The following is a 25,167-nucleotide window of genomic DNA, read 5'->3' on the forward strand; positions in this document are numbered from 1 at the left end:
GGGCTATGTGGCCATGTTCTAGCAGAGTTTCTTCCTTTTACTACTTGTCACACAACCAGATAACGAGAAACACTTGCTGAAATTTCCAGTTTTACACAACCATTGAAGGTACAGGAGCTTTCCCTGATTTTCACTCTTGCAAACATTACTCATTTGTTTTTTGTGGGTTTTTCGGGCTATGAGGCTATGTTCTAGCAGAGTTTCTTCCTAAGGAAGAAACTCTGCTAGAACATGGCCACATAGCCCGAAAAACCCACAAAAAACTCATGTATCAATTAAAAGTATATTGTTGTTGTATGCCTTCAAGTCGTTTTTGACTCATGGTGACCCTAAGGCAAACTTATCATGGGGCTTTCCTGGCAAGATCTATTAAGAGTTGGTTTTGCCTTTGCCTTCCTCTGAGGCTGAGAGAGTGTTGCTTGCCCACAGTGGGTTTCCAGGGCTAAGTGCGTACTTGAAACCTGTCTTCAGAACAGTAGTCTAATGCCCAAACAACCATACCACACTGGCTTCTCAACCATTAATATACAGATACAAAGGAATATGTGCATGCTGATGGTTGGGGAGGAAGTACTGTGCATAGCAGAGAACAGTGACCTCAGAGAGAATTGAAACCCAGAAAACTATTTTGATTGTAGTGAGTAAAGAATGATTAGCTGTTCCAGCTTTTTCTGGAGCAATGGTCCTGATCATACACAGCAAGATTCCAGGACTCTTAAGGATTCGATGAAGTTGATGGGAAACCACACCATCTATTTCTTCAATTACTCAAATGAGGACTAGGCTTCTGCCTGAGACTGTACTGCTCTGTCACAGAGCACCAGCCTCAAATGATAGGTGACATTGGGAAAGAGGCTATAGCTGAGGGGTAGAGCACTTACTTTGCAGAAGTTTTATACAAAATCTTATTCAGGAGCTTTGTAACAAGGGGTTTGGGACTCTAGCTCTGAATAATGTTTCATTGGGAGTATGTGATATTGCTTGGGGAAAGCTTGAATTCAACATGCCTCTACGTGAGTGTGGTCAACATTCTGTTTCTGAGGATTTTCAGTGTCTCTATGAAGCTTCTACATTTTATGGAACATGGCTATACACTCACAAGGGAAATATACAGGTGTGATATAGCATGCTAATGTGCATTGTATGCATGCATGAAAGAACATTTTAAAAAAAAACTGCCACAGGCAGAACTTCTTGTGTCTCACAAAAAAACAAACAAACCTGGATGTATTGCTGGATCTGCCATTAATTGTGGTGTCCATGTGTAGTGAGGGAGGGGAAGGTTGGTCGGGTAGATATACAATCAGAGGGAAAGGAGGACCCAGGGGAAGAGGAAGTAGAGGAGGTGAGACCTTTGAGATGAGGTATAAAAAGTGAGAGAGAGGTGAGCACGGGGTGGAGGGGAAGGTGCGGAAGAACGGGACACGGAGAGGCGGTCGGAGCAGGGCTAGTGAAAGTAACGAGAAGCCCCCAGAGAGAAGGGTGTCCTGTGACTCTCCAAGGAAGGCACGGGCTGCTGGGGGGTTGACGTACACGTGGAGGTAAAGTTAAGGAACCCTAAAGAAGGGGGGAACTTTAGATATCCCCAGGAAGGGGAGTGGAGAAAAAAGGAAGCAGGAACTCTGGAAGGGGAGTGGTGGGACCCGAAGGGAGAACTTTGGGAACAGGCCCCAGCGAATGCGGAACGAGACAAGTCAGAGCTGGACGTGTTGGAAAAGTGCTTTGGGCCAAGAGCAGAGCTGGGAGAAGAGTCACCATGAAGAAACGGAAAGTTATTTGAGACTGTGTTTATGTTCTGGGTTTGGGTGTTATTTTGTTAAGTTTGAGAAGTTCAGTAAAGTTTGAGAGCATTCAAGCCACCTGTCTGCAGGTCTGTAACCCACATTTGGGGTTGAGAGGCCACGTGGGTCCAAGATGTCGAGGGTGCACAAGCCCCGCCCACACCACGTGACACTAATTCTCAAGTTAAATCAGCATTAGTGAAAACTGCAGATTTATGTTTCCTCTTGGAAACTCAATGGATGCTACTGATGCAATGGTATCGGTAAAAATGTACCATCCTTTTAATACCATCCTTGCTGCCCACAAATGGGCTCTATGGCATCATGCTCAAACTCAGAGCAAGCATTTAGTACATATTTTGGCTGTCTCAAAATCTGTAGCTCACTGGCAAATCATGGAGCCAGACTGGAACTAGAATGACAAGATGGAGTGTAAGTAATCACCAGGTTTCCATCATAGAATCATATCCACTAAAACAATCTTAATGCATTTCAGAAACTGATGGATTCCATTACAATTTCAAGACAGACCAAATAAGCCAGTTCTCCCTTCCTAGTTAAAGGGTGTTCTTACCTACTACTTTGCTAGTAATAGTCTGGTCACAATGCTTCCAGTCTTCAGACCCCCAATCTTCCAGAACATGCAGAACAGAGACTCTGGCATATGTTCTACTATGCAGTGTTGGAGCAAGACTTTATTTTAATTACACCGCCTTTCCCCCAATCTCCCATACCACTCCTCCCATTTTGGTAGATTAGCCAGTAACCACCACCACACACACTTCAAAGGTCACCTTGGTACTTTTAAAAAGGAACATGATATTTCAAAGACAAACAAAACTTAACAAGAGCAAACTGCATCTCCCTTAAGTTTAATTATCTGCAATGTTTACTCAAAAAAAATAAAACAAACATAGCATTTTTCCTCCATGCATCAGGGACTTACAGAAGAAAGTGGAGGGCCCCCTACCCTCAGAGGCTGGTCTTTCTCGCCTGGTGCACTTTCTTGTACTGTATTTTTAAATGTGTTTTTAATCTGTTTTATGTCTTAATTGTATTTAGTCTCTTTGGTTTTTTGCCACTGTTTGTTGACTTGAGTGCCCTTCTCTGGGAGAAAAGCGGAGCATAAATCCAATAAACAAATAAAGAAGCAGAGATGTTTGGGGCTTATTTTCAAATGAGGATGACTCTTACCAATTTTGCGATGAGAAGTTGGCAGTGCTGCCTCTGGGAATGTTGAGATCTGGCAGTTATCCTGGTAACTTGGATAGTGAGGCTCTGGATGACTGACCCTGCAAGGTTGCTGAACATTTGCATCTTGAACTGTTAAAAAACACACACCAAATTTATAGTCCCATCATCTGGTGAACATCCAACAGGTAAGATTACAAGTGTTGTTGGTTTTTTTTATTTTAAAGAAAGCTATGAGGATGATCTGGCTGTGACAGCCTCACTGATCCCAAGAGATGATTCAGCTGAGATGGCTGGCTAGGCAGTCATCCCCTTCCTCCCTTACTGCTCCATGTGCATTCTTCCTGAAGCCATGTCCTTGGTGGAAGAGGATGACCATCCCAGACAGAAAGACTTTACCATTCTTTAGTCAAGCAACAGCTGCACTTCCCTGCCAGATACTCCACTTAAATTAGAATCCCTAGCTTTCTCTTTGTGGATGTATGTGTCCAGATTAATCCAGATTTTTTTGATTTATAACTCTGGTTTGTCAACAATTCTGATTTAACATGACCTGTAAACACAGGCCCAATACAGACAGGTGCAAAGTGCCGGCCTGGGGCTGATTTTAGGGCTCAGGATAGCAGAGTGTCTATATGCTGCCAAGCCCTACCACACCATAATGGCTTGCCCTCATCTACACGGGGACCACCATGATGATGTACACGCAGCAGCCCGCAGATGTCATCATTGCTCACGAGGGTGCCAATGACACCCAGTGCACACTCTAAGAAAAACCCGCCAGGAGTGGATTCTTTTTAGGGCTCCCAGAGACCACGCCATTTGGTTGCTGCAGCCTTCATGTGTGGCAGAAAGGAGTGGCATCTCGGCGCTCCTTTATCCCCATCTGTATCCCCCACAGTCTCTCTTAAAAGTAATCAACTGGCAATAAATGATGCTATTTCTCCTGCAAAGTAGGTAAGATCTCCAGCATCTATTATTTCAACCTGAATAAAATTTCAGCCTCAGCAGAATACTAAAACTGGAATTCCAAATGCTGACAACCTCAAAATCAGAATACTAGAGATATTTTCAGTGATGAAATGTCATTATTCCATAAAAAGTTGAAGCCTAAAATGCTTCTCTGGAGTAGGCGCGAATACATGTGGGTGCTCTAGGTGGAAGGAAGAATCTCTGCTGTCTGCTCTGTACAGAACACACTACTTGTTGTGGATAGCCACTACTGGATACCATCAATAATTATAGCATGAGAGTGTTATTTTCTTTCTAAATAACAAGTACTACTACTTTTGTACCATTTATTAAGGATTTCAAACTCCTATGTACAGTAAAGAATTTTACTCCGTATGGTGTTCAGTTGTTCTAAAAATATCTTTTAAAATCTCCTAAGTGGCTGCAAGATGTGATTTTACAGATTAGAGAAGCTAACCACATTTTAGATAATACTTTCCCTTATAGAATCTGCAGTGAGGAAATGTAATCTCAAATACTCCCTAATTTTTAATTCTGCATTTTGTAACCACTTATAAAGTTTCGACATTTTACAGGGAATGTATTTTGTTCAGTTTATACATCTCCAGAGCCCTTTTGCATCCAAATGTTTTCTCCCATGTGAACATGCCTTCAGCATGTTTAGTACATATGCACCCAGAGAAATGTTTGGAATCAATACATTACTACTTGCTGTGGTAATTATGTGCCCACAGAGTTCACACTTCCTAGCAATGACAGGCAGGAATGTAGCTAAGGACAGGTCAGGATTGCCTGAATCCAGCAGAAAAGTCCAGTGTGAATTGGGTCCTAAGGTTTTTTTTTTAATGACCCTTGCATTAGGCCTCAGTCCTATACACACATACTTAATTAGTAAATCCTACTTGGCCCATTAAGATTTACCTCTGAATAGACATCTGTGGGATTGTGCTTTAGTCAACTTAGCTGCTGTCTTTCTATGCTCCTCCTTAGACCCTGAATTTCTCATCCTGAATTTTTAGCACCAGAAATCTGTTGCAACTATATCTGTTTCATATACCTACATGTATATACATGCACATGGTTTATTTCACTCACCAGTTGTACCAGTAAAAACATCAGCCTGGGACGGACTTTCTGATATAATAGCTGTGGCCTCCACAGTTGATGTACGATCAAAGGTCAGAGTGCCAGAGGTAGTGATCTGTCCTGAAGGACTAACAGTGACTAAAAAAGAAATGGTAGATATGTTTTCAGAATCAAGTAGAATGTTAACAGCCATCATATCAACCAGAAACCTATTTTTTCCCCAGCTTGCATAATCTGTTTAAGTAACTCTTGGCAAACTTTAACAAACACAAAGACAAATGTGAAGTAGAAGGCTTTCAGAGCTGGCATCCATAGTTTTCTTTGGGTTTTCCAGGCTATGTGGCCCAGAATTCTTCCAGAATGAGGCCACATAGCCCGGAAACAAAGACAAATGTTTCCCTATTATACTATAATATTATTTAATCTTTTATTGATGAGCTTTAAAAATGTTTTCTATGTTATATATTTTAATAACAACAACAACAAGAAGAAGAAACAAAACATGAATAAAACAATTTTAAAATATAAGATTCCAATAAAAGAAAATACGTCACTCCCATTTTATTTTTTTAATATCATCAACATTACAAAGAAAACAAGCTACACAGAACTATCTGGAAGAACTAGTCTATCAGAAATATGGTCATGGTAGTTGGTAACACCTCACAAAATGAAGAAACAAAGGAAGCACAAAAACTAAATACACAAGTTTAGACTTCCAACAATATATATTCCTCAAATAAAACCATCTGCTAGTAGGTGAAGAAAAAGCATTTATTACCCCAATAAGGAAAATTCAATTTGGTTACTTTCTGAAGAAACTAAAGTTTTTTATAGAAACAAATGCATAATATTCCTTCAATATTGAGGTTAGAGTAGGGACTACTGCCATGCTCCCCATTTAAAAAAATTACTAAGAAAGGTCTCCTCTTCTACATGCCATTGGAGGTAATTTTGCCAAGATTTTGACTCTCTCCCCACCCCATGTGATTTGATTTAGTCTGAGGAGGGTCTCTTTTTTTTTTTCTTTCAAAAATGGAAGTATATATTTTTCATGGGGGGGGGGGGGAGTTTTGGAAAGCACCAATACAATCAGTCCTCCCCATAGGCAGGCTTGCCTTCCACGGCTTCATTCTTATGCGGAAGCCCTGACAGAAGTAATAGGGCGCGTACCCATGCCATGCACCATGTACGCATGCCCCATTATTTTTATGGGGCTTGAGCATACGCTCTTTTCCCCATATGCGGGGTGGGGTGGGGTGGTGGTGTCTGGGACGGATCCCTCACATATGAGGAGGGCAGACTGTACTCTCCTGAAATTGCGTCACAAAGTCCCAGGAGGCCATGAGGGGACTTCTTCAGTTAAAATTAATGTAGATGGGGCCATGTCAAACATATAAAGAAAAAAAATTAAATTAATATTGTGATTAATTAGACAAAATTATTTCTTCTAAGAATGACCTACATGTAGTAGCAGCAGTTCCCGGAAGCAGAGTAATGTTCTTGGGGGAATCCTTCTTCACTGGAGTTGTAGGCAATTCATTTTCTTTCTTCCTTCTTTTATAGGGAACAAACAGTCTTACAGGCCCACTCTGAGATACAGAAAACAACCACTGTTGGAGTTTCTTTACTATTGCTATGACTGTTTCTAAATGACTCACTTTGGACCTGGAGAATATTTGTCTACCCTAACTGGCATGAAATTATCTATGGGTAGCTTTGTTGGCCTTATAGTTGTGTTGGACCATATGTTGTCCCAATAAAGGTATCATTCTTTGGATGCTATTGGATTTTGCATAAAATTAATTTCTTATAAAGCTGACATGAGTTAGTCAACTGCTAGGATTTCTTTAACCTAATCAATTGTTTCACCAAACTGCCACAATCAAATTCTTATTCTGTACTTTTATCTTAATACCAGCCTTTCACAAAACCAAAGAGAACACTTTACCATATCTAGTTACACTAATCTTTAGTCAACCACACTGATATGAAACAAAGTAGCCTGGGTTGCCAGACATGTTTTCAGATGCAACATTTCCTCAGTTCCAAATATTTAATATACAGTTTAATTTCTGAGTGGGAAATTTATATTGCTATTGAATGACAGTGTGCATTGTTACTTCTGACTCATACAGGACACCTCATAAAGTACTGCTATTGTGGTTCAGCCCTCCATTTTCATGGGGGATCCATTCTGGACCACCACCCCTGAGAAAATGGAAACTCACAGATATTCAAGCCCCATAGGCTTGAATGGGGGCGTATGCCCATGAGCAGCTGTGGGCACGTGCCTCAGACGCGCGCCCCATTTTAACCCTCTCCATTTGCTCCTCGTGAGTAAGTGAGGATCACAGATCCGAAGTCTGCACAAACAGAGGGGCAACTGTATCTCCATTTAGTGCAATAATTGTGATGTGTTGTTATATATTTTAACTGTGTCCTACTATGTAATTTTAAATTTGGGTGGGAGGGTTAGACAGGGTTTTTATGGGTTTTAATGTTTGATTTTTATGTACTATATAATGTTGTTACCCGCCTCGATCCCCAAAACGGAAGAGGTGGGATATAAATAAATATTTCATTCATTCATTCATAGTATGACTGCATTTTTTAATAAAAAGGTAATTCTGATATTCTGTTTCATGTATAATGAACTGCCATAAACAATCCAAAGATTAATGTCCTTGTATTTTTAAAGGAATCACAACTTTGTTAAATCCAAAGAAATCTAAATCTAATGAATTTGGAAGAATTTTCCAAGGGTGACATAGTCTTCCCTTCTGGACAGCCCTTGATGAGGAGAGTAGCTTACAATTATTAGTGTGTTTAGCTGCACAATACTCAGAGTACAGAGGGTTTTTTTCTGTTACTGCCCCCAACCTCTATGGCAAAACTCCTATAGAGAGTCGACCTTATCTCATTTCTACTGACCTTTAGGAAACATAATAAAATTAATTAGAACATGGTTATAATTAAGGTGTGTCTCTGAACAGACTGAACAGAATATTTTACAGAGTAGTTAATTCGTTCAAATGGCATGAAGAATCTATTGCTAACCAGAATGAAGCTGGGGAATTTGTAGTCCACAAAAAGGACTCTCATTTCCCATCAGGCTCAAACAGCAAGATCAATGGTAAGGAATATGGAAAGTGTGGTTTATTAATATTTGGAGCCCTATCTTCCCCTTCCCTAACTTAGAGTCCAGAAACATATTTTTTAAAATAATCAGTACTATATATTTGTAAACAAAGCATCAATTTTACTTGCTCCCTGTCCTGCAGGTGGGACATAAATATTTTAATAAATGAATTAATATATAAAAATATAAATTACTTCACTCTTTAATATTCTGAGTGCTTCTCCCACCCAATACCTCAGCTGTAACAACCATAAAAGTCTTTTGAGTGTCAACCATCAGTGGTCATATGATTCTCTTCCCTGCCTAGTTTCATTCCTCTAGTAATTACAGCATTCTCCAGCCCGCCTTATTCTTCCTTTCCTGAAACACTTACATCTTCAACATATGGAAGTTCAGATCAGTAGACTCATGCACACTCACCAGACTCATGTCGTCACAACAAGCAGCACAGGTGCATGAGGCAGCATGAGGATTTAATATCCCGTCCTGAATTGGGGGAGAAAGGAAGAGCATTGGTGGGGAAATTCTACTCCCAAATATGCCAAGATACATTCTACAAGCCAGCATGGTGTAGTGGTTTGAGTGTTGGACTGCAACTCTAGAGACCAGGGTTTGATTCCCTGCTTGACCATGAAACCCACTGGGTCACCTTGCAAAGTCACATGCTCTCATCCCCAGGGGAAGGCAATGGAAAACCTCCTCTGAACAAATCTTGCCAAGAAAACCCCATGATAGGTTCACCTTATGGTCACCAGAAACGACTTGAAAGTACACAACAACAACAACAACAACAAATTCACATTCTATGTTCTACTATACAGAACGTGGGATCAGGCTTAGAATTTGCAATACCAGTTCAAGGGGAAGAAAGCTGGCCTGAACCAGAGCAGCAAAGAGCTTGCACCCTCACTGGAGGCTTGTAGAACAGCAGCTCCTAATGCTGGAGACATAGTAAGAATACTCTCTTGTTTTTCAATGTTCAACTCTCTTACTTCATTACACAGGAAGGGGTGGCTGTATTTCAAATATCTGTTGAGCAATGAATCCCACTGGATAACCTCAGAATAATCACTCTACCTTAGCCTGATCTACTTCACAGGGTTGTTTTAACTGCCCTGAGCTCCTTGGTGGAAGAAAGACAGAATCAGGTGGCAAAAATATCAGCTACTGATTTAACCTTGTTTGCTCCTTGTAGACCTCAAGCAGAAACAAGCAGAGACATTGTAAAACTAATGGTTACATAAAGTAACGAAATATTACAACATGTTACAGAATGTTAATGTTTTCACTCTAGAAACCTAAGGGCATTTTACCTTATTAAAAGCAAATACAGAAGTAGGATGGTGTGAGCTGGTTAACAGCATTTTCTTTGTTTCCCCTGTCCATTTTTCTAGGTCAGCTATGGAGCTGGTTGTTTCTAAATGAAATAACTGTAAATTTCTCCCCACCCCTTGGGGAATGACCTACTGAGCACCCCTGCCTGGAGTTCCCTTCTTTCCTGAACATCTACATTTGTCATTGTACTATTTCATGTTCTCTCTAATGCTGTCATTCCATGCACACTTGCCCAAGAGTAAGTCCCACAGAACTCAGGAATACTGAACAAACATGCATAAAATCAAGCCATTAAAACTCTGAGCTTAGAAAGGATTTGAATTATGTTATTCCTCTGCATGTATCCTCTCCAATGATACATTCCAAACTGCATAGAGGAAGGAAAAAAAACCATGTCCTACATGAATAAGGCACTGTATTGGCCTCCCAGCATAGCGGATGCTTCGCTTCCAGTCCTTGCTGCTGGCTCTTCCGGCCATGGCTTCAAACTCAGTGGGGCTATACCAGTTGTCTCCTTGTTTAATACACCGTCCTCGACCGCCTTGGACAGGGTAAAACCAAGAGATTAGCAACCAATGGAAACTTCCCCATCTTGGGCCTCTTCACAAGTTTTGGACAATTTCCATTAGCCCAACTCTGCATGGCCAATGGTCATGAATGGCAGAAGCAGCAGTTGAAAACACGGGGAGGAACACAGATCGGGGAAGACTGGCCTAGAGAAGGGGCAGTGAATCTTTAACACTCCAGATGTTTGGAACTTCAGCTCTCAACAACTCTACCAAAAGTAGCTAGTGATAAGGAATTCAGAGAGCTGTAGTTTAAAACATCTAACCAAAGTTCTTCACCTGAAACTAAAGGACATTTCCATCTAACTAGTAAGGGTTTGTCACTGCTTGACAAACACTGACCTTGAAAGAAAAAACTTAGGGTTGAAACAAATGGTGCTAAAGGGGCAGCTTCACGCCACCCCCTTGATTGCTGGATCCAGGCTGCAGCAACCACCCACTGTGCCCCTGATCCGGCACTTTTCTGGCCCAAGAAGAAGCAGCAAAATGCCATTCCTTTTTGAGCCAGAAAAAGGCTGCCCTTTCTGCCACTGTTGCAGCTTCTGAAAAAGCTTCCCCCCATGTGGCCAACAGGGCAGGGCGGTGTCGGGGCATGCATCGTCCATATGCCATAACCCCACACCACTACATTATCTGCCACAAAACTGGGACTGGGTGAGCACAGGTTCTACGGCAGACATACTCTCAGAGCTTGGAAAATAGGGAAGGAAGGGGGAGGGGGGAAGGAAATATGACAGCATCTTTAAGACTAAATATGGCAGCATCTTTAAGACGAACTGGTTTTCATTTCTGCATGAACTTTTGTGGATATAAACCCACTTCTTTGGATGCAGTACTGAGTGGTAAACAGTTGCTATTGTATCTGAATAAGTGGGTTTATATTAATGAAAGCTCATGCTAACATAAACACCAGTCAGTCTTAAAGGTCCTGCCACATTTCCTTTTTTCCCCTCCGTGTTCCTTCCTCTTTGTTATGCTGCAAGAGACTAAAACAGCTACTTCTCTGAGAGCTTGGGAAAGTCATTTTTGGACTACAACTATCAAAACTACATTTTCCAAGTTCTACGCATTCTGACCTGCCACAGTCACAGCCATATAAATAGGGAAAACACAGCTCACTGTTTCTTCTGAAAGCCTGAAAGCAGATTACTAACCCCCCACACAGACCAAAAGAAGAGGAGGAGACTCTGCACCTGAGCCAAGTCTGTTTTTGTACAGGATCCCGCTGATATTTCGGCACCGCACAGGCAATTCATTGTCATACACTGACGGGTCCCAGTTATATTTTGTTCCACCTTTTTCTTGCCCAGATGTTAAAGAAGAAGCAGGGGACTGGGGTCCTGCAGATTAATGGGGGGGAAAGACATCACACAGTTGCACTCAGGTCCAATTTCCACTTTTCCTGCAGAAAGACATGTCAGGGGTTTTCAAAGTGACATCTGGTTCATTAAACAAAAGGGAACATATAGTCCTCTTGATAGTCAAAGGAAGACCTTGGAGGTAATGGAGCACAAGTTGATTTTCCTAGTTACTTTTTAAAATAACAATGGTATAAGTAAGTTACATTTTAAAATAAATGTAAAAAAAAAGTAAGAACAGAGTGTAGTGCAGATACGGGTGAAGTGCAGCCCCCCCCCAAGCTGGTATGGGACTGTGACTCCCAGCATCCCTAACCAGTGTAGCTAATAATGTGGAATTCTGACAGCTGGAGTACAGTAAAATCTGGAGGGTCACCCCTCATAACAAATGTCTGTTAAATGTTTAATGTTTATTAAAGTGCTGTTAATTACTTTTAAACATTGCTTCTAAAGGGATTGTTAGAAGCATTGTCAGAAAAAAAATGTCAAGTTTTGTGTTTTTTCCAATCTTAAGGGGTTTACACTCAAAATGTAATAGAAAAGCAACAAGCAATGTTACAAGTAATAGTAACAAGATCCTTTTTCAACACTGCAACAAGCAATGCAACAGGCTACTGATCAAACAATGCAGAAAGTAAAGAACTAATTAATTTTAGAAAATAATTTTTCAAGCTCTGGTTAAAAAGAGAGAGAGAGAACAGCAACTTTGTTATATTCTATATTGAGAACCAGTGTGGCATAGTGGTTTGAGCATTGGACCACAATTCTACAGACCAGGGTTCGAATCCTTGCTCAGCCATGGAAACTCATTGGGTGACTTTGGGGAAATCACACACTCTCAGCCTCAGAGGAAGGCAAAAGCAAACCCCCTCTGAGCAAAATGTGCCAAGAAAACCCCATGACAGATTCCCCTTAGGTCACTAAAAGTAGGAAACAATTCAAAGGCACAGAATAACAATAAATTATAATCACATTTGAAACACAAAAAACATATGTGAAGGATTCAGGATGTCATTCCTTTCCAAGTTATCACCCTGTTCCCACAAGCCATCGACACTAGCATGGGGAACAGTCAAATGAAATAGTTCTTGCACAAGATTTCTACATTTCAGTTATTTGCCTGTGCAAAATTTGCAATTGCATTGCTTGTGTTGATATCTAAACTAGTTCTGTGTTAATGGTATAATAACACTGTGTTACCTAATAAGAGTGAATGGAAATTATTTATTTGTTTAACAAAGGCAAGACACAGAAAAATGATGTTCATAAAGCTACTGCACCACCATGTGGAAAATCATGAGATGACAATATAACAGGCCAAGAATACTAGTGAACTACACATACGACAAGACAAACTTCCCAAGCAAGTACCCTCCATATGTGGGTACATTTTTATGCATAAATATCTGTAAAATTCATAATATTGAAAAGCACAATTGTTCACTGGCGGTCTCCATCCAAAAAGAAAATGACATAAGTGGTGAAACAGTTTTTCTCTCCTACCTGCAGACTCTTCTATGCCCTATAAATCTGCTCCAGAAGCATGGAGACCACGCTGGAGCAGCTAAAGAGGGCAGACAGGAAGTGGGATTGTTTCTGGGGAAGCAGGATATCATTTGCAAAACACCAGAAAGAATCTACTGATACACATTTATATCAATACTGGTCTGGATTCAGACTTGGTCATATTTAGAGCAGACCCACCCAAATTAATGGGGCAAAATCCCATTGACTACAATCATTCTACCGCAGGGATGAGAATTCTGTGGCTAGCCAGGTAGCATTCCTCACCATTGGCTCTGCTGGCTAGAGCTGCTGAGAGCTGCAGTCCAGCAATATCTGGAAGGCTGAACCATTTCAGACCCCAGTCCACCTGAAATATGTCCAAATGGATACAATGCAATATGCTAATTTCTCTAAAAAACAATATAATTTTACCATCTTTATTTTATAGAAGCTACAATACCTCTATTAGACCACTAAAGAATCATTTAAAATGCTAAACGGATGAGTTCTTCAGCACCCTTCATCAGGCTGGGCACTGCCAAACATGAAAGAGTTCTGAAAGACTTGAAAGCTCGTTTTTTAAATAATATTTTATTGTCCTCATAAAGTTTTTACTTTACTGATTACTAATTTTACCTTGCTTTCCCTCTTGATTTTATTTACCATCTCTCAGGCCCCATTCAGACTCATCTATTTGAGCTGGATGGAACTGGGCAGAATTGGGTCCCCCCCCCCCCAAATCCCCCCAAAAGCAAGCCCCCACTAAAAATTTACCTCAATCAGGGTAATTAAACCCTGAATGCCCTTGCAGCTCTTCCAGAGAGTTCACATTTGCAGGTACCAGTTTAAAATGAAGGCGCCTTTGCTGTCAATCAAATTCAGTTCCGCTTTCATCAGGGAGATGTTTCCTACAGCCATTGGGCAATTGGATGTGTGCTTTCCCCCTCCTTTTTTTAAAAAAAAAATAAGGTGGGAGTGTGCACATATTTTGTCAAATTTAAAAACCTCCAGGTGTGTGTGTGTGTGTGTGTGTGTGTGTGTGTGTGTTGTGTGTATTTGGGTCACTACAAATTATGGATCTTCCCCTGCCTCCACTTTTCAACCCCAAAATGCAATCTAATGCCATTTCTGCATCCTCCCTCCCTGCCACCCCAGAATGCCTCATACACATACAATAATAATAATGTTAATAATAATAATTAATTCCTCACCCCAAACACCATCTCTGCATCCTTTGCTTTCCCTCAGATTGCCACCCCAGAATACACATATGTAGCAAAAGCATTCTGTATCAGTTTGCCAAATTGAAAGAGAAACATTTGTAACATTCGTATTATAGCATTCGCAAATTAAAAAATAATTTAGAAAAAAAGCCTCCTGCAAAGTGCCGTGCTGGGAGCAAGGAAATGAAAGGGAAAGTAGCACAAGCAGACACACATTCTATCTATATATGTATCTATCTGTAGCAAAAAGCATGCACATAGTCTGTCAAAAAAAAAAAAACTAAAAAGGGAAAGAAAGCTGCCTGCAAGAGCGGAGGCTTGCTCCGTTCCCTGCCCTCCCTCTGACCTAACCTGAATTGACCCTTTCTTCAGCTCCTTCCTCCTCCGCCTCCTGCTCCCCCGTTACCCTGATTCTGCCCTTGGCACCCCCGGCTCCATCCGTCACCCCTTTGGCACCCATCCTTCGGCTCCTTCCTTCTCCTCCTCCATCACCCAATGCTGCCCTCCATGGCCTCCTTCTTTCCCCCAGCTTCATCCTCCTCCTCCTCTTCCGTCACCCCGATGAAGGGGAGGCATGATCCACCCTCTGCCCTCCCTCTGACCTAAATCCCTCCCCTGAACTTGACCCGATCATGATCAGGGACAAGTTCATATTTGCCAGACCTGTTTTTTAAAAAAAGATACAGCTTTTACTCTGTTTCCAAATGACCTGCACTAAGGGGCATTTGCCCCTCAATGGGAGTGCAAGCCTCAGATTCGCTTGTGGGAGATTCGGGGAAAATATGAACTTTCCGTGGTTAATCTGGGTTCTGATCTGGGATAAAAGGTAGTCTGAATGGCCCCTTAGTTTAAGGACTCAGCCAGGGACATTGGGGACTGCATGGCCTGATCTGAAAGTGGACCACTGGCAAGGGGCAATTTATCTCCACTCCCTTTGTTGGTGGCTTCCAGCCGCCCCAGGGGCATTCATCATCTGCACGCCACATCCCCAAATCAGCCAGAAGCTGCTCCTTTTGGCCCATCTGTTTCAGGCCAAAGTTTTGTCACCTAAACTAACTCAAACTAACCAAGTACTTTTTCTGCATTGCTATATCATTTGAGGGATAAAAGAGGGTAGTTAGAAATTACACTAACAAAATATAAGAAAGTAACTGAGGCCTGTTACAGACAGCCAAAATAAAGCTGCTTCGAGTCACAGTGGAGGTATGGCATTTCAATGATGCATGCGTCCTAAGAGTCCAGAAGCTGCACCAAAGCCACACTCCAGTTGGAGCATGGCTTTGGTGCGACTTCTGGACTCTTGGGACGCATGCATCATTGAAACACCATACCTCCACTGTGACTCGAAGCAGCTTTATTTTGGCTGTCTGTAACAGGCCAATGCTATGGCGTCCCTCAGGGCTCTGTCTCCCCGCCCTCCCTATACTGTTTAACATATACATGAAACCACTGAGAGAGGCTGTCCAGATATTTGGGTTTCAATGTCACCAGTATGTAGATGGCACTCAACTCTATCTCTCCTTTCCCTCTAACTCCAAGGAAGTTGTTTCAGTGCTGTTGACAGTAATAGATTGGATGAGGGCAAACAAAGTGAAGCTTAATCCAGAGGTGCTCCTTGTCTGAAAGAAAGCTAATAATGAAACAGGGATTCAGCCTGTGCTGGACACACACCCTGAAGTTTTAGGTTTGTAGCTTGGGTGTACTGTTTCATTCATTTTCAAACATGGATGCCCAGATTTTGGAGGTGGACAGGAGTGTGTTTGCATAGTTAAAACTAGTGCACCAGCTGTGCTACAGTAATTTCCTGAGAAGCAAGACCTGGCTAAGGTAATAAATATCTGATGAATTACTGTAATGCACTCTGTATGCAGCTGCCTTTGGAAACTGTTCAGAAACTTTAGCAGGTTTAAAATGCTGCTGCTATACAGTGGTACCTCGGGATACGAAATACCCAGGTTACGAATTTTTCAGGATACGAAAAAATCCCATAGGGATTTATTGTTTCGGGTTACGAAAGTTTTTTCGGGTTACGAAAAAACTCCGGCCGCTATTTTAAATGGAGCCGCGGCAGAGCCGCGGCTTTTTTCCCCATTAGCGCCTATGGGTTTTCGGCTTACGAAGGCTTTTCGGGTTACGAAAGCGGCCGCGGAACGAATTATTTTCGTAACCCGAGGCACCACTGTACTGTGAACTGGGACTGGTTATATGGAGCATATAACTCATTTGCTGAAATAATCTCAGTGGCTACTGATACATGTCTGGGCACAATTCAAAGTGCTTGTTTTGATCTATAAAGGGTCACACTACCAAGAAGCCCATTATCTCCCCATATGGGTTTGCCCAAATTTTATGATCTTTAGGGGAGGGCTTTCTCTCCATTCCCACAACTCTCCCAGGTTCACCTGGTGAGGAAGTGGGATAGAACCTTGTCAGCAACTGCTCCTAGGCCTTGGAAGTCCCTACCAAGGGAAGTTCAATTTGTCCCCTCTTTGTTGTCTTTTTGGTGGCAGGCAAAGAAAATTTTGTTTAAGTAAGCCTTCAGCCTTGGCTGAAGTTAAATGTTTTCTATTTTAACATTTTAAAATAGTGTTTTAATTGAAGGTATATGTAATGTTTTTAAAACTTCTGTATTTCATATTGTTTTAGTGTTCTGTTTTAATTCATACTCAAGTCCACACTGAATCACATTTGAGAGAAAAGTAGGATATAAATAAAACAAATAAGTAACAATTCCATTGTTATGTGAAAATGAAACAACAGGAGTAAGATTTTAAGAAGTCCTGCAAGGCTGCCTTCATACCTGGGGTAAGAGGTGCAGACGGTCCCTTTAGTCCTGCAGTTTCTACAATGCTGCCATCTGTGTGAACAACAATCAGAGTGGCTTTCTCAGCATTCAAGCTGTCCCCAATCTGAAGAGCCGTTCTTCCAGACTGCAGGAGAAAACAAAGAGTTACATTTCTTAAGAGGAAGAGGAGCAATCCTCCTCCTTTACACTGCAGAGTCAAAAATCATCATGTTCTGCTGTGCCAATAAAGTGAACTGGGGCCAACATGTAAATAAAACTATAATGTAGGGAGGGAGAAAATGTCCTACTTATTTTTATTATTATGCTTTTTTCTAGCGCTATAGTGAGATTTTGTAGCATCTTTGAGACTAACTGAAAGAAAAAAATTGGCAGCATGAGCTTTCGTAGATTTCAACCTACCTGCTCAGATGCATTTCTGAGAAAGTAGACTGAAGTTTAGGAAAGGTCATGCTGCCAATTACTTTCTTTCAGTTAGTCTCAAAGGTGTTATTCTACAGTCTAACATGGCTATATCTTTGAATTCTACCAATATGTACATGGTGTTTTACAAAGTATGTGAAATGGGTCCCTGGATTTTACAATTTGGATATCAGCTATGCATTACAATGTTCTATGTCAACATTTTTGACGCCAATGCCTAAATGCAACAAAGAGGATCACCAAGAAGCCAGTGGTACCAGAACCATAGAGCTAACAACATAAGGAAAAATTCACTATATATTGTAAAAAGCAGTTAAGGCTATTTTACACATATTAACAGGTGACTAGCTGTAGCTCCCAGCTGAAATTAAATCTGTTTGCAAAGGTGGGTTTACCTCCACATAACATGTGAGATTGCTCATTAAATAATACAAAAGAAACAAACCTGTTACTTCTGAATAAAATGCAACTAAAACCAGGGCTTGGAAAACTTAACTTTTGGGCAATGGGCCCATATAGACAGGCCAAAATAAAGCTGCTTCAGGTCATTTTGGAAGTACAGTATGCTGTTTAAATGATGCATGTGTCCTAAGAGTCCAGAAGCCACGCCAAAGCCACACTCCAGTCCTTAGGACAGGAGCGTGGCTTTGGCGTGGCTTCTGGTCTCTTAAAGCGCATGCATCACTTAAACAGCATACCTCCAAAGTGACCTGAAGCAGCTTTATTTTGGCCTGTCTGTATGAGGCCAAGAAGTCTTAGAATCTCCCAGTCAGCATGGCTGTAGTCCAAAAATGTAACTTATCCAAGCTCTGGCAAAGGTACATCCGTGCAAATGGACCAATGGGACTGTTACAGGTAACATTCTCCTATAGACTAGATGCTGCTTGTCATATTGGAGGTGTAAACTAACTCTAATCTTACCAGCACATGCCCGGAGATAGATGCTGCATTTGCCACTGATGTAGTAAATACGTTGTCTGCAGAAGCCCCCACGTTGGCTACAGTTACTGTGGTCACTTCTGTAAAAGATGACCAAAATAAATTTAATTTTCTGCACTATCATCACATGGATTTCATAAAACCCAAGCATTAAAGTATGCAACTACGTATCTGTTCTGTTTGATTCTGTTATCACAGAAACAAATTCGGAAGGGTGCCATCTCAAGCTGGAATGGGAATCATGTGGATCTCCAGATGTTCTTGGATTGTAACTCCAAGCAACTGTAACCAAAATAGACAATGACAAGAAATACAGTAATTACTGCCCAACACCTGGAAGGTCACAGGGTTCCCATCTTTTTTTTTTTTTTCTGAAGGTGTAAATTTAAATACACAGAAAGAATTTATTTATATAGACACTAGGTGTATAAATGCATTTAATTACTGATAAATCACCAGGATTCTCACTCATTATTCATAAGATGGTAAGATGCTTCCAGCAAGAGAACAAGAAACTGTCACTTCGTAATATCAATGTAGAACTTTACATTTCTGCCGTTTGAATCCAAGAAACTAATTTGTCTAGTGCACATTATTTAGCTTGCAGTCCTAATACACTTACCATGGAGTATTACTGAGTATGCATGCATACATTTCAGCTGCTTCAGTAGTGAGAACCATCTGGCTCTAGATGTTGCTGGATTGCAATTCCTAGCATCCTTCACCATTGGCTAAGCTGGCTAGGACTCGAGGAAGTTGCAGTCAACACCTGGAAGTCCTCATGATTCTCACCCATGCTGTGCTTAGATATTTTATATGTGTTTCAAACTAGCCCTCATCCCTTGCAATATGTCATACTAGAAGGGCAAATAGACAAGCCCAAGATAATATTGGTCACATCTCCTTTTTTCAGCTGACTGGTGGTCAAGAATTCAACAGGGGCAGCTTCCCCTATCACAACAATGATGGAGGCAGGGTGACCAGACATCCTCCTTTTCCAGGACGTCGTACATTTCAGCCTTCTGTCCAGGAGTAATTTCAAATTGTCCTCCATTTTGAGCATGACTAGGAAGCAAGGGTTTACATTTATACAAGTGTTATATGCTCATGTCCTACATTTTGCTGTGCCTTGTCCTCTTTGAGGTTAGGACATCTAGTCACCCTGGCTGAGGGGAACTGACACACCATTAATATTATATAATTAATATTATATTAATTAATATTTGATAACATTATATAATAAAATATTTACATTATAGAACTCTGAGACAGTGTGGCACAGCAGTTTGAGGGCTGGACTGCAACTCTGGAGATGAGGGTTCAAATCCCAGCTCGGCCATGAAACCCACTCTCTCAGCCTCAGAGGATGGCAATGACAAAGCCCCTCTGAAGAAATTTGCCAGGAAAACCCCATGATAGTGTTGCCATAATGAATTGAAATAATAATAATAATAATAATAATAATAATGAAATGAATTGAAGGCACACCACAACAAACACTGTTACTAATTTTAGATATTATTCATATTATACATTATATAACATTAATATGTATCATAGAATGTTATTGCATAGTATATATGTATATATATATATATATATATATATACATATACACTAAAACGTCTTAATTAAAATTAACACTATATTATATAATGTACATATATATATATATAATATGCAATATATACTATACTATAATATATACCTATATATTATATGTATGCATAGAATATAATTGTATAGTATATAATATATATGTTATATACTATACAATAACATCCTAATTAACACTATTTTGTATAATATATATACATACACATATATGTGTACAGTGTTATTGCATACAGTAGTATAATATATACACATACACACATATATGATGTTTTATACTATACAATAACATCCTAATTAATATTAACATTATACTGTATAATATATATATATATGTATGTATGTATGTATGTATGTACGCACTATCCATGACGCTGCAGCCTTCTTCGAAAGCTCACGCCGAACGAGCCTCGAAGAGAAACGACAACGCAGAAAGAACCGTAACCTGGAAACATCACCCAAGGAGACTTTCTGCTGTGCTTTCTGCAACCGGACCTGTTTATCCCGAATTGGCCTTTTTAGTCACCAACGCGCTTGTACAAAGCGCAGGATGAGTCCTTCCTGAATCTTCGTTCGTGAAGCAAAGCCAGAGAGATGTATGTAGTATTATTGTAAAGTATATAATATATATAAATGCATATACATATATGTTTTATACTATACAACATCCTAATATTAACACTATATTGTATAATGTGTGTATATATATGTATAGAATGTTATTGTATAGTATAGAATATTGTACAGTATAGTATAGTATAGTTATTGTATAGTATATAATGATATATACAGTATATCATTGACGCCCCTTGTCGTGGGGGAGAGGCTTGCGTACCCTAGTGAAATTGTGAGCTATGCTGGCGGTGGTATAATAGCCACAGGCAGGGCCTCCCATGCCAGACAGGTCACAACCAAAGGGTCTGACCAAGAGCGCCAAAGGGCAGGATGGGCTCTCTAGCCTTACGGCAACCATCCTAGGAGAAGGAATACTCTAATCCCAAACCAGGGCAGATGGTGTTTGTCTAACCCTGATGTTTATCACACTAAACTCTTATAGTGCTACTATTTCACTTTGACTGCTCTAGCTGCCTCCTGTTGCATTGTGGGATTTGCAGTTTTAAGGAGGGGTATTTAGAATTCTCAGGCAGAGAAAATTCTAAATACCCCTCCTTAAAACTGCAAATCCCAGAATGCAACAGGAGGCAGCTAGAGCAGTCAAAGTGGAATAGTAGCACTATAAGAGTATAATGTGATAAACATCCCTGTAAGGTCAACCATCTAAGAGAAGGAAACTCTAATCAAACCTACGACCCAAGGGCCTCGCTGCCACCACCATGCTTGTCAAGGCCTCAGCAGATGAACCTCTGGTTTAAAGGGTGAGGCCAGTTCTGTGCACGCTGTGCTCCACCAGAAAAATCCATTGCACAGGCTCGAAGGATACAGCCAATCTCCGAAAAAGCCCTGTAGCGATAGGCGAGGGACGAAATGGCAGGTGTAAAGATGCACTGGAAGCCGCAGACCCAACCCCGCATGCAGGCGGTTCAAGACTTTGGTCGCTTGAGATTGACCCGGGGATGGCAGTCTTGTTCGGCAGCATCCTGAATGACCAGGCAGCCTTTTTAAGGAGAGCACTGCTTGCTCCATATGGAGAGGGGCCTAGAAAAGGTGGCCTAACGAAAGCTCATCCCCATTTACCCGGTTGGCTAGCCACGGCCAACAGACATCTTGTGATGCAGTCAAACAAAGACAAAGAGTCAAAGGCACACTCCTTACTTATCAGACCTTATTTTCCCTCACCTTCCCACTAGGGCCCTCTGTTCTGGTAGTCAAAGTCTGCTGTCCCAGCCCAGGATTTCCTCTGCCCCATCTCGGATTCGCCCCTTTTCACTCGCTGCCCCTCACTCCTGGAATCTTCTTCCCCCGCGAGCAAGGGCCATCACTTCTTTAACCAGCTTCAAAACGGAGTTGAAGACCATCCTGTTCAGGGCAGCATTCCCAGGAATTGCATAATTGTCACTTGCTATTTGATGTTCTTTTGTTGCCTGTTTTATTGAATCATTTCCTATATTGCTATGTATTTTATATGTTTTATCCTACTAGAGAGGCCCCTTCCCCACCACCACTCCCTTTGTGTCGTGTCTTTTTAGATTGTAAGCCTGAGGGCAGGGAACTGTCCAATTAAAAAGATTGTATGTACAGTGCTGTGTAAATTTACAGCGCTTTATAAATAAAGGTTAATAATAATAATAATAATAATAATAATAATAATAATAATAATAAAGGTGCAAACAGACTAACGCTTGCATGCTGGAACATCAGAACCATGCAAGATTCTGCAGATAGTGGATGTCCTGAGCGCCTTTCTGCTCTAATAGCCCATGAACTGTCACGACTTAACATTGACATCACTGCTGTTAGTGAAGTTCGTCTCCATGAGGAAGGCAGCCTTAAAGAACACGGTGCCGGCTACACACTCTACTGGTCTGGCAGACCCAAAACTGAAAAACTTCTTTCAGGTGTAGGCTTTATGATCAATACTCCATTGCCTCCAAACTCGAAACCTTGCCAACAGGACACTCTGATCGCATTATCTCCTTATGCCTCCCACATGTTGTTCTCTTCAGTATATATGCCCCAACTATGCAAGCTGACCCTGTGGAGAAAGACAAATTCTACTCAGACCTACGCCACCTTATACAAAAAGTCCCTGCAGAAGACAAAATCATTATCCTTGGTGACTTCAATGCTAGAATAGGAAAGAACTTCGAAGCCTGGAAAGGTGTTTTAGGCAAGCATGGTGTTGGAAACTGTAATGATAACAGACGTCTCCTGCTAGAGTTTTGTGCAGAGCAACAGCTGACTATTACAAACACCATCTTTCAGCAGAAAGATAGCTTGAAGACAACCTGGATGCATCCCCGATCCAAACACTGGCACCTCATTGACTACATCCTAGTGCGCCAGAGAAATATTCGCGATGTCCATCATACCCGAGTGATGCCCAGTGCAGAATGTCAAACAGATCAACACCTCGTAAGATGTAAACTAAATCTTCATTTTAAGTTTAAACCTAAGAGTGGTGGCAACCTAAAGAGGAGACTCCAAGTCAACAATCTTCAACAAGCTGCCATGAGAAACAACTTCCAGGCAAATTTGCAAACAAAACTTGAAGACCATCCTGTAGACTCTTCTCCTACAGTGCTTTGGCAACATATCAAAAACAGCATCCTGCAATCTGCGGAAGAATCCTTAGGGTTCTCCCTCAAGAAAAACCAAGACTGGTTTGATGAAAACAACCAAGAGATCCAGGAGCTGTTGGCAAAGAAGAGAACTGCTCACCAGCCACACCTCGCCCAGCCATCTTGCCCTGTAAGAAAAGCAGCCTTTCGCCTCACATGTAGTCAACTCCAACAAAAACTCAGAGACATTCAGAACAAGTGGTGGATCAATTTAGCAGAAAAGACACAACGTTGTGCAGATCTGGGTGATTCCAGAGGATTTTACGAAGCTCTTAAAGCAGTGTTTGGACCTACATATCAGATCCAAAGCTCCCTATACAGTACAGATGGTCAAACACTAATCAAAGATAAAGCTTCCATTCTGAACCGATGGGCTGAACATTTCCAAAGCCTCTTTAGTGCCAACCGAGTAGCTATTCAACATACGACATAACAACCAATGAAAAAAGAATTGGCCATAGCTCCCACTTTGGAAGAGACCCTGAAGGCCATACAGCAGATGAAAAATGGCAAGGCTGCTGGGACTGATGGAATTCCACCTGAAGCTTAGAAACATGGAGGTCGCTAAACTCCACGAGCTCCTTGTGAGTTGCTGGGAAAAAGGCGAACTGCCATCAGATCTCCGAGATGCAGTCATCATCACCTTGTATAAGAAAAAAGGAGCAAAATCTGATTGCTCAAACTATCGAGGTATAACACTGCTCTCCATTGCTGGAAAAATCCTTGCAAGGATACTGCTGAACAGATTAGTCCCTGCTATTGCAGAAGAACTTCTTCCTGAAAGCCAATGTGGCTTTAGATCTAATAGGAGCACTACAGACATGGTATTTGCCCTTAGACAACTGCAAGAGAAATGTAGAGAGCAGAACAAAGGACTCTATGTAACATTTGTCGACCTCACCAAAGCCTTCGACACTGTGAGTAGAAAAGGTCTGTGGCAGATCCTGGAACGACTAGGATGCCCCCCCACCAAACTCCTCAAAATGATCATCCTGCTACATGAAGGCCAGCAAGGGCAAGTCAGATATGGTGACGCTCTCTCGGAGCCCTTTCTAATCACTAATGGTGTGAAACAAGGTTGTGTTCTTGCTCCAACTTTATTTACAGTCTTCTTCAGCATGATGCTCCAAAGGGCTCCGGCAGATCTCAAAGAAGAAGACGGCATTTACATACGCTACCGTACTGATGATAGCCTGTTTAACTTAAGCCGCCTGAGGGCCTGCACTAAGACTCTAAACTATCTAGTCCATGAGCTGCTTTTTGCTGATGATGCTGCCCTCGTTGCCCATACGGAAGCAGCCCTGCAGCACCTAACATCTTGTTTTGTTACAGCTGCAGAGCTCTTTGGGCTGGAAGTCACTCTGAAGAAAACGGAAATTTTCTACCAGCTGGCACCACAGGAAGAACACTACCATCCCCACATCACCGTAGGTATATCTGTGCTTAAGTCCGTCCAGCAGTTCACCTACCTAGGAAGCATCATCTCCTCAGACGCCAAGATTGATAAAGAGATCGATCACAGACGGGCAAAGGCATATAGCGCATTCGGAAGGCTTCACAAAAGAGTCTGGAGTAACAAACACTTGAGACGAAGCACAAAAATCAGTGTGTATAGAGCCATTGTACTGTCTATTCTCCTCTATGGTTCTGAAACCAAAATGGAGTGCAAAAGGTATTATTGCAGCCTGTGTTATTGTAATGGAAGCATGAAGTATTGATCCAGTCCTGATGAGATCTGAGCATGAAGTGAAAATCACCAGTAAAAGGGTGTGGTGGGAACTCCACACACGGGCAATTACCTCTCACCAGCTCTGACACTTGGGCAACAGGGGGAGCAGGAGACCAAAAGAATCCAGTCATGTCTCTTGGCCCTATCACCATACATACCTACCCCTACCTTGGAGACTGCCAGCTAAAATACCTGACAAAATGACGCTGACAACAGATCACACCAGCTCTGCACTTCTTGACAACAGATGTTACCTGCTG

The 25,167-nt window shown here is 41.5% G+C and overlaps 1 protein-coding gene across 1 annotated transcript in view; it reads right to left on the reverse strand.

Annotated features, from left to right (window-relative positions):
- The window catches only part of DEAF1 (DEAF1 transcription factor), a 62,598-nt gene that overhangs the window by 22,469 nt on the left and 14,962 nt on the right, over positions 1-25,167 (reverse strand). Inside the window, exons 2-9 of the mRNA XM_042459234.1 lie at positions 18,308-18,405; positions 16,961-17,090; positions 11,267-11,413; positions 9,909-10,048; positions 8,593-8,658; positions 6,496-6,622; positions 5,040-5,168; positions 2,875-3,104 (exon numbers count right to left, since the gene is read on the reverse strand). Of these exons, the coding sequence (XP_042315168.1) occupies positions 2,875-3,104; positions 5,040-5,168; positions 6,496-6,622; positions 8,593-8,658; positions 9,909-10,048; positions 11,267-11,413; positions 16,961-17,090; positions 18,308-18,405 (1,067 nt within the window). The remainder of the gene's footprint in view (positions 1-2,874; positions 3,105-5,039; positions 5,169-6,495; positions 6,623-8,592; positions 8,659-9,908; positions 10,049-11,266; positions 11,414-16,960; positions 17,091-18,307; positions 18,406-25,167) is intronic.

The sequence above is a fragment of the Sceloporus undulatus genome, chromosome 1 (assembly GCF_019175285.1).
Source record: "Sceloporus undulatus isolate JIND9_A2432 ecotype Alabama chromosome 1, SceUnd_v1.1, whole genome shotgun sequence".
NCBI lineage: Eukaryota > Metazoa > Chordata > Lepidosauria > Squamata > Phrynosomatidae > Sceloporus > Sceloporus undulatus.